Source organism: Rhinolophus hipposideros, assembly GCF_964194185.1.
Source record: "Rhinolophus hipposideros genome assembly, chromosome: 13".
Taxonomy (NCBI): Eukaryota; Metazoa; Chordata; class Mammalia; order Chiroptera; family Rhinolophidae; genus Rhinolophus; species Rhinolophus hipposideros.
This window is the reverse complement of record NC_138059.1, coordinates 61,922,974-61,933,647: the sequence shown is the minus strand read 5'-3', so window position 1 is coordinate 61,933,647 and position 10,674 is coordinate 61,922,974. Positions and strand designations below refer to the sequence as shown.

At 38.4% G+C, this 10,674-nt stretch overlaps 1 protein-coding gene across 8 annotated transcripts in view; it reads right to left on the bottom strand.

Annotated features, from left to right (window-relative positions):
• ADHFE1 (alcohol dehydrogenase iron containing 1) overlaps nucleotides 1–10,674 on the bottom strand; it is a 44,181-nt gene continuing 33,507 nt past the window's right edge. For 5 of the 8 annotated variants that reach the window (XR_013994807.1, XM_081071051.1, XM_081071050.1 and 2 more), the window contains one exon: nucleotides 5,592–7,904. Coding sequence is in view for 2 of the 8 variants with exons in the window: in XM_081071051.1 (XP_080927177.1) it covers nucleotides 7,821–7,904 (84 nt within the window). In the remaining 6 variants the exon portion in view is untranslated. Of the gene's footprint in view, nucleotides 2,045–3,894; nucleotides 4,875–5,591; nucleotides 7,905–10,674 lie in introns of those variants that run through there. The other 3 variants (XR_013994804.1, XR_013994805.1, XR_013994806.1) reach the window with 3 other exon arrangements.

Genomic DNA, 10,674 nt, shown 5'->3' with positions numbered 1-10,674 from the left:
CATTTATAACAGAGTGCTAAGTGGAGACACACGAAGGACCTTACAGAGTTCAGAGGAGACCTCAAATGAGGGTTCCTTGACTCCCCTAGGGAGTAGGATGAGACTGCAGCGGAAGCATGCAGTGGAGACTCAAATGAAAATGGAAAAGATTGCTTTATCCTTTGGTTACAAAAATAACCTACCTCCAGTAAATTTTTGAGGCATAAACATCAGAGAGTAATAAAACCTAGCAGCAACATTTAGAAAGGAAACTTTTTTCTGAGCAGTAGGTCCCTATGGTGGGCTTAAAATATTTAGTAAACCATGTTGTAAACAGATGTGCTGCCATCCAGGCTTTGTTGTTCGATTTATAATGCATAGACAGAGTAGATTTAGCATACTTCTTAAGGGGCCTAGGATTTTTGGAATGGTAAATGATCGTTGGCTACAATTTAAACTCACCAGCTGCACTAGCCCCTAACAAGAGAGTCAGCCTGTCCTTTGAAGGCTTGAAGTCAGGCGTTGACTTCTTTGCTCTAGTGATGAAAGTCCTACATGGCATCTTCTTCCAATATGAGGCTGCTTCATCTACATTGAAAATCTGTTGTTTTGTGTAGCCACCTTCTTTATGAATTATCTTAGCTAGACCTTCTGGATAACTTGTTGTGGCTTTTCCATCAGCACTTTTTGTTTCAACCTGCACTTTTATATTATGGAGAGGGTTTCTATCCTTAAACCCCATGAACCAACCTTGGCTAGCTTCAAACTTTTCTTCTGCAGATTCCTCACCTCTCTCAGCCTTCATGGAATTGAAGAGAGTTAGGGCCTTGCTCTGGATCAGGCTTTCACTTAAGGGAATGTTGTGGCTGGTTTGATCTTCGATCCAGACCCCTCTAACCTTCTCTCTGTCAGCATAAGGCTGTTTTACTTTCTTATCATTCATGTGTTCACTGGAGTAGCACTTTCAATTTCCCTCAAGAACTTTTTCTTTGCGTCCACAACTTGGCTAACTATTTGGTGCAAGAGGCCTAACTTTCAGTCTATCCCAGCCTTCAACGTGGTCTTCCTCACTAAGGCTAATCATTTCTAACTTTTGATCTAAAGTGATTAAATGTCTATGGGACTCTTCCTTTCACTTGAACACTCAGAGGCTACTTTCAATATTGTTGTGTTTCAGGGAACAGGGTGGCCCACGGAGAGGAAGAGAGATAGGGGAACGGCTGGTTGGTGGGGCAGTCAGAATACACACAACATTTATCAATTAAGTTTGTCCTCTTAGGTGGGCATGGTTCATGGCACCCCAAAACAATTATAACAGTAATATCAAAGATCAACTGATCATAGATCCCTATAACAAGTACAGTAACAGTGAAAACTTTGAAATATTTTGAGAATTACAAAAATGTGACACAGAGACACGGAGTGAGTGCTGTTGGAAAAACGGTGCTGATAGACTTGCTCAACGCAGTTACCACAAATCTTCAATTTGTAACGAATGCAATGCTATATCTGCGAAGTGCAATAAAGCAAAGTAAAACAAAATGAGGTATATCTGTATTATTATTGTCTTTATTATTTTTGCCAGCTGCAGTAGATGTTCTAGTAAATAGGCCACTGTGTTTCATGAGAGTTGATATTTTTAAGTGTCAATAGTTTGGTTCAAAATACTACTGTCATGTTCTTGTAATTACCCCAGTTCTCCTCCTCTCCCCAAATCCATGTTCTCCTTCCTCCTTTGGGGAACTACTTTGTCAAGTAGTTGTCCTTACTTAGGCAATCACTCAGCCTGTTGTTACTATTTGGACATCTCTTCAATTAAATGCTGCTTTACAAACATTTTTTCTCTCTCTCTCATATGCAATGCTTGGTATAAAGTTCATGTTGGTCCCCAGTAAATGTCGACAAAGCCATCATGGGACCAGTATGTACAACTGTGAAGTTTGTGAGGTTTCTGATTAGAGCAACAACTTAGACCCTTGGAAGGGGTCTTGATGGAGGTGGTTGCTTGGTGTCACTCACCTCCCTCCCAGCACAGCAATGCTTTCACTCACAGGCCCAGATGATTCTAGAACATCCTTAGAGAAAAGGACATTTATGTTTTCACGTTGTTCCCTTGGGTCTTTTTCCTTGGCCAGAAAAATGGAGGACCATGAATAGACATAGGGACCCATAGAGGGTCCTAGAAGGAAGAAAGAAAAGGAAGTGACCAAGAAAAGTAGACTTGGTGATCTATAGTTTCATTTAAGAGGCAATAACATAACACTAAAGTGTCTGATTTTATTTGAAAATTTTAATCTGTTCATGTTAACTGTTAAGATATGCTGATATAAAAGAAAAAAACCATAGCTGAATTTTGCAGGTCTGCACAAATAGTCTTGCAGGTCCATTCATGTAAATTTTGTTTCATTACTTGTTGCTCTGTACTACCATTGATTTTAAAGAAAAGTAAGATTGAAGGAGAGAGGAAGCAGCATTGAAAACAATAGTAAGGTATATGTAATTTGACAATATGAATCAAGAACCATAAAAATGTCTATACTCTAAAGTAAAAATTCAATTGGGGGGGTGGCCGGTTAGCTCAATTGGTTAGAGTGTGGTGCTGGTAACACCAAGGTTGCCGGTTCAATCCCTGCATGGGCCACTGTGAGCTGCGCCCGCCTTTAAAAAAAAAAAAAAAAAGAAAAGAAAAATTCAATCAGGGAATAATCAACCTAAGAAATTAATTTAGAATATGAAAAAAGCCACATACACAATATTCATTGCTATGTTATAGATAGGGGTAAAAATTTGGAAGTAATCTTGATGCTCTGTAAGAAAAATTATTAAATTCCTGTTCAATAAACTGTTAGTACCTTTTAAATTAATGGTTATTAAGATTATGTGGCAACATAGAAAATACTTAAAATGTCATGCTTTAAGATTACATCATCCAAATGAAAAAGATGGGAAGGAAATATATCAAATGATAACAGCTGTGTTTGGGTAATGGCATGATGGTAATTTTTTTCTCCTTTTTACTCATGATTATCTTAATCAGTTTTCCAATTACATAAATTGGAAAACCAATTAAAAGCACCCAAATGAAAAAGCTAATAGTTAAAGCCAGAAAGAATAAGATGGGGTTATTTTAAAGTTAGCTGTTCTGCAGATAGTTTCATGAGGGATTTCACATGGGACAAAACCGCAAGCAGTTATTGCGATTTGCAAGGCATATGCATTTATTCTGGGAGTTGTTGGGGTGGCTGGAAAGACAGTGGAATAATAACATGAGGAAGGAGACCCTCCCACCCCCAGCTGCCAGTAATTCAACCTAGGGCTTCGAGAACCAATTCCTGCCCAAAGTGTGGTTTGTCTCGGGTGACTGCCTCCCACAGATCATTGTGATGGTGATGGCTGGGATGTGGCCTGGCCTCCAAAACAGCTCCCAGAGGATCAGGCATTTAATGGAGGAGCCCGGGCAGCTGTCTCAGCTTGGAGTTGCTGGTCATCAAAGACATGGCAGCCTGTGCAATGTTGACCTGGAGGTGAACAGTCCCCTTTCTCATACCCACTCCCTGGAGGCAACAACCCCTCATTAGGGTACAGTTTCTAATCCAAACAACCATTAATCTTTCTCAGGGTTAAAAGGCCAGAAAAGCAATTTTTTCGCTCCCTCTCTCTCTCTCTCTCTCTCTCTCTCTCTCTCTCTCTCTCTCTCTCTCTCTCTCTCGATACTGTACTTGTCTGTGTTTTACAAGAGCAGACTTACTTCACTGACTTCATTGACCACTGGGAAACACCCCACAGCTGTGTCTACAGCTATGCAAACAATGCCAAACCCAACACAGCCCTCCGCGTACATGGAGAAGGGATAGGAGTGCAGAACGGCTTAGCTATTTATGGTGGCACTTGACAAAACCCACAGAAACATGACTTACTTGAAACAAATTAGTATTTGTATCACAAAACAAAATTAGGGATGTACATGTAAATTTTAAGTGAAAATGCCACCGTATGTGATAGTTTTATGAAAGTGGATTTTACAAACTTTTGAATACTATTCATTTAATTTCCTTGCCTTAGCAAGTAAATTAATCCATATTAAGTGGATCCGGGACTCCTAACAATGTGTGTGTGTGTTTTTAAAAGATTTTATTGGGGAAGGGGAACAGGACTTTATTGGGGAACAGTGTGTACTTCCAGGACTTTTTTTCCAAGTGAAGTTGTTGTCCTTTCAATCTTAGTTGTGGAGGGCGCAGCTCAGCTCCAGGTCCAGTTGCCGTTTTCTAGTTGCAGGAGGTGTAGCCCACCATCCCTTGTGGGAGTCGAACCGGCAACCTTGTGGTTGAGAGAATGCGCTCCAACCAACTGAGCCATCCGGGAGCTCAGCGGCAGCTCAGCCGCTGTTCAATCAACTGTTCAATCTTAGGTGCTGGGGGCGCTGCCCACCATCCCTTGCGGGACTCGAAGAATTGAACGGGCAACCTTGTGATTGAGAGCCCACTGGCCCATGTGGGAATCGAACCCGCAGCCTTTGGAGTTAGGAGCATGGAGCTCTAACCACCTGAGCCAGCGGGCGGGCCCTCCTAAGAACTTTTTGATCCTTTAAAGGAAATCAATAGAAAAATAAGATTTGACTTAGAAGAATGCACTCAATTATCTCAGAAACATCAAAGTGGTCGGTTCACAGAAACGGGCTGAATATCGTATCTCTCACTCTTTTAACAGCTAGAAACACATCTTTTCCATATTCTCATCTTGTAAGAACCCAAAATGATAATTATTAAGATTTCTTAAAAAAGAAGGCTTCCTAAATCTGTTTCTTCATGCTTGACCTTTAAATCCTTCCTCCAGAGTCATCATCAGCATGAACAGCAAACACTCCTCCTGCTGAGTCACATTTAGACATCTGGCTACTGGTAGTAAAGGCGTCGAACATTGAAGAAAGAGAGACAAAGCATTTTTATACGTCAAATTATTTCACATTAAATTTCCCAAACTCAAAATCTCACATCAAGGACTAGGTAATACATAAAATCTAATCACAGCGTTTTCAAGCTGGAAGAGGCATTGGTTGAATACAGTAAGACTTAGATAGACCAAGGGACTGGAGCAGAGCCCAGAGCTCTTGACTCCTATAAGGTTTTCTAATGATGCCATGTCACCTGGCAGAGAATATTACAAGAGCTCTAGAAATTCCCTGGACTTTTTTGGGGGAGGAGGGAAGAGGCGGGACATATATATGTTTTTGCTATGCCAAATGTATTTTGAGACATTCATTAACAGTTTTTACTCAAGTTTCCTGAAGAATCTCAGATTGGCAGAGCATTTAGCTGTTCTCTGCATCATTCACACAGCTTCTGCTCTCAGAATCCATGATTCCCTTGAAAAGCTGGAGGGAAATTTAGCTAGATAGGGTCTGCAAGGTATAGCTGAAATTCTGTTGGTGCTGTCTTATGCTTGCCTTTTGGGCACTTGGTAAAAGAATCTGAATGTTCTGTAGGGTTTACAACAATACCTTAATGATACCATTTCTAAGTAAAAAACATCTACATACACAGTTATCTATAACATATATACATACATATGCATACAAAATGACTGAAAGGACATATATCAAACTTTTTTTTTTTAAATTAATTTTATTGGGGTGACAATTGTTAGTAAATTTACATAGATTTCAGGTGTACAATTCTGTATTACATCGTCTATAAATCCCATTGCGTGTTCACCACCCAGAGTTAGTTCCCCTTCCATCACCATATATTTGAATATATCAAACTTTTAACAGAGGCTCTTTTGGATGGTGCAATAGGAACACATATTTTCTTTTGTGTTTATCTTTGTATTACCAATTTTTGGTACTGAACATATTTTATGTTTGTGATTAGAGAAAATTCCCAATAAACATTATTTAAATGATATTTTAAAAATCTTAAGGAAATAAAGATCTTTATAAAGTGGGCCTGGGCAGGTTGAATGGCACTGCTGATGTAATTATATACAAATATATCTATGTATCTACATATATCTATCTATCTATCTATCTATCTATCTATCTATCTATCTATCTATCTATCTATATCTTATTTGATTAAGTCTTTAATTCAATTTAAAATACAAGTAAATCCACAAGTCCACTGAGATCTAGACTCCAAAGCTGGAGCAGGCAAACCTCAATGTGGGAACCTTTGTGAGGAAACGAACCACAGAAGTTTCAGCAAATAGGGAGGCAGATGGTCACACCCCTTAGATTTTACTTGCAAGGCTGAAGTCCGTAAACTACAACTGCTTGCTTTTGAATTAATTTATTCTGAGCACCAGAAACATTTTTCCAAAGAGGGAATTACCATGTAAAATGTGAGTGTTTTCTAATTCAAAAAGATATACATATCCCCATGTACATTACAGCATTATTTACAATAGTCAAGATACAGGAACAACCTAAGTGTCCATCGATGGAGGAGTGGATGAAGAAGATATACACACACACACACACACACAGACACACACAACAGACTAGTACTCAGACATAAAAAAGATGAAATATTGCCATTAGCAACAACATGGATGAAAAGGATAAAAACCATATGATTTCACTCATATGTGAAATTTGTAAAACAAAAAAGAAAGAAATGAACAAATAAAACAAGAACAAACTCATAGATACAGACTACAGATTGGTGGTTATGAGAGGGGAAAAGGGTGGGGGGAAGGCAAAAATGGGTAAAGGAGGTTAAATATACATATGGTGCCTCATGAAAACTAGACTTCAGGTGGCGAGCACTCTATAGTATATACAGATATTGAATTATAATGTTGTATATACCTGAAATTTATATAATGTTATTAACCAATGTTACCTCAATTCAAAAAACAGTGTTTTTCTCAAAAGAACAATTTATTTACCAGAGGTCCAGTCTCTAATATTATACCCCTTTGTATTTGCTTTTATCTTTTAAATATTAGTTGCTAGTATTTTAATAAAATATGATGAATCTGACCTAAAACAGTAAAGTGGTATTTTTCTTTCTTTTCTTTCCCCCCTTTAAAATTAGAAGATATATGCTTTTTGTGACAAATCCAAACAATACAGATGTTTATAAAATTAAAAGTGAAGGTATACAATATAAAGTAAACAATTTATCTTAATTCTCTATACCTCAAATTCCATTTCTCCAGTGATAACTTTTAATATTTTGATGTGCATCTTTCTTTTCTATGTATAGATAGATATATATTTATATATTATTAAAAACAAAAATCAGACCATACTAAAATATAATTTTTCTGCAACTTACTTTCTTCCAATTTAGCAGTATATCATGGACATATTTCCAACAGTTTTACCTCATTCTTATTAATAGCACTATAGCATTCCATTATTTAATGCACTGTGATTTATTTATCAATAAACTATTAATGAATATTTAGGTTCTTTCACATTTTTTATTAGAAAAAGTGCTGCCTGAAACATCCTTGGCATATTTCTTTACACACTCATGCTAGAACCTCTATAGGATAAATTTCTAGACATGGATGGCTGGGCACAGGATATGTGCATGAACAGTTTTGATAGATACTGAGTTTTTACCCATTTAACACATGAAGCAGGGGAAGTCTGCAGGGTTTGGGACAGGAATGCAAATGAGGGGCCAACATTGGGGGCATTTGTCTAACCTGTAGTATGGAAGTGGCTTGACTTTGAGCATCAGGGAATCTTCTGCAGGATAAACTTACATCACACTCAAACTGATAACAGATAAGTTATGTGTGGAGATGAAAAGACAAAGCTCTGCCTAGATCAACTTCTGATCTTAAACTATGATAGCCAATGGTAATTCCTTCAGTGAAAATATAAATTAATAGAGTTTCATTGAAGCTTCAAACAGGGCAGACAGATCCTCTTCCGACTGAGGGCGTGGTGCAAGCTTGGTGACCCTTTCCTGAAACAGTAAACAAAAGGAGTTACTCTGGGCTTTGAAAAGACAGTTTACAAAAGCTACTCGGTTATATAACTTAACTAGGGCATAAGAAATAACGACTTGAGAATAGTGATATCTTTAAAAATCATATTCCTTGTTTGCTTCGTACTAGCTGACTCCAACTCAGTAGTTCATCAAGTGACAGCTCTTTCCCACAAATTTTCAAAAGCCATTGTCCTTATCTTGTGTCCTGGCAATATCCTTCTGCCCAAATACACAGAACCAAATCAACCTAGGGAGAAACACCTCCTAGAATGACCAAACGGTGTCCAGTCAGCAACCTCTGCCAGCTCGGTGTGAATGCAGAGCAAAGTCCCAGGCACAGCGCGTGCAGCCAAAGAAAACAGAACTCAGGCCTCCTTGACCTCAAAGACTGTATTTTACAACCTGGACTTCAGATATACATTCGAAAGAACTTCATTAGGGCATAACTTTCAGGCTATGGGCAATAAGTAACTCCTTTTTAAATATTAACTAGGGTTTTATTTCAACCTTCCCCAACAAATTCAGTGACTTGCTTAATTTTTCCAATGATTATTGACTCAAGTTAGCACATCTTTTTGCTATTTATACTCCCATCAGTGGGTCCTAGATTCCTCTGCGACAGGGGATTAGAAGATAATGTCACAAGTACCCTGTGTCCACATTTCTGAGGCGACATAAAATTAAGAAGTGTGTCAGTTTGGGGGTTCAATTTTCATGGGTCTCTCGGTCTGTGCTCTTGTGATAAACACTTGTTTGGGGGCCTATCTGGTATGAGAAATGCTCCATGCCCAGCACCTACCAGAGTGCTTGACACACCATTAATAGGTGCTCAACAGTTATTTGTTCAATTAATGAAGACGATGGGAAGGGGGAATCAAATTTCACACACGCAAGATCGAACTCGGACTCCCCTACCACCCCTTTTCGTTATCTCAGAAATGACACCCAGTCACTCAGGGAAAAGTCTAGGAGTCATCCTTGATTCCTCTTTCCCTTCCCTCCATATTAAATCTAAGTCTATCAGCAAATCTGTCAAATTTACCTACAAAATAAATCCCAAATCTGACCACTTCTCACCTCCCATTCTACCACAACCCGTGGCTACGTCACCCTCACTCTCCTGTCCTACTTGCAAGGCCTCTTAAAGGTGTTTCCACTTTTGCTCCACGCTTGCCCCCTAGAGGTCAATCTCCCTATGGCAGCAGAATGATTTCCCCACAATTATAAATCTGATCTTAACGCTCTCCAATAACTTCTCATTGCAATTAGAACAAAACCATGGCTTCTAATGCCACTTGATCTGGCCCTGGTTCTTGCCCCAGTTCTGACTCTTCTCCCAATGGTTCATCTCAGTTAGACCCACGTGCCCTCTCAGTCCTGTGAAAATGCTAATCTTCACCCTGTCTTAGGGCCTTTCCCTTCTGCCTGGACTGCTTCTCCCAGATCTTCACTTGCCTACTTCCACCTTCAGTCAGAGACCTTCTCTGACCATCCTCACTGGAGTTCCTTCCACATTGTCCTGTGTGAAACCACCCAGGTTTTCCTTCATACCACTTATCATTATCTGGAACGATTTCATTTATATATTATTTATAGATTTGATTAGATGTGCCTTGTCTGTTTCCCCTCACTAGAATGTAAGCTCCATGAGAGAGGGAAAAGGCTTTTATTTTCCTCCTCACTGTATCCTATAAAATGCATGGTATATAGTAACACCTGACTAAGTATTTGTCAGGTAAAAGAAAGAATGAAAAGAAGGAAAGATGTACACAAAAATTAACTCAAAACGGACCTAAATGTAAGCGATAAATCTTAAAATTCTTAGAAGAAAACGGGAAAATCTTCACAACATTGGGTTTGTTGGATATGACACCAAAATCACAGGCAACAAAAGAAAAAAACAGACAAACTGGCCTGCAGCAAAATTTAAAACTTTTATGCATCAATAGACATTTTCAAAAGAGTGAAAAGATAACTAATAGAATGGGAAAAATATTTGCAAGTCAGATATCTGATAAGGGATTAATATCCAGAATATATAAATAATTGCTATATTTCAACAATAAAAAACCACAGACAGCCCAATTCAAAAATAGGCAAAGGACTTGAATAGACATTTCTCCAAGGAAGATATATAAATAGCCACGTACACGGAAAAATGGTCAACATCATTAATCATTAGGGAAATACAAGTCAAAACCATAATGAATTTCCACTCACACCCACTAGAATGGCTATCAAAAAACAAAAACAAAAAGCAGGATAAAAATAACAAGTATTTAACAAGTGTTGGTGAAGCTGTGGAGAAACTGGAATCCTCATACATTGTTGGTTGGACTATAAAATGGTGTAGCCATTATGGAAAACAGTTTGGCAGTTCCTAAAAAAGTTAAACATAGAATTGCATGATCCAACAGTTCTATTCCTAGGTATACCCAAATAAATTGCAATCAGGGACTAAAACAGATACTTGTAAAGCAATGTTTCTAGCAGCACTATTCACAATAGCCAAGAAGTGGCATCAACCCCAATGTCTATCTGAAAATAAATGGAATAAAAAATACAGTATATCAAATAGAATTACCATATGACCCAGCAATCCCACTCCTGGGTATCTACCCAAAGAATTTGAAATCATTTATACATAAAGACACGTGTGCTCCAATGTTCATTGCAGCTTTGTTTACGGTGGCCAAGACATGGAAACAACCAAAATGTCCTTCGATAGATGAATGGATAAAGAAGT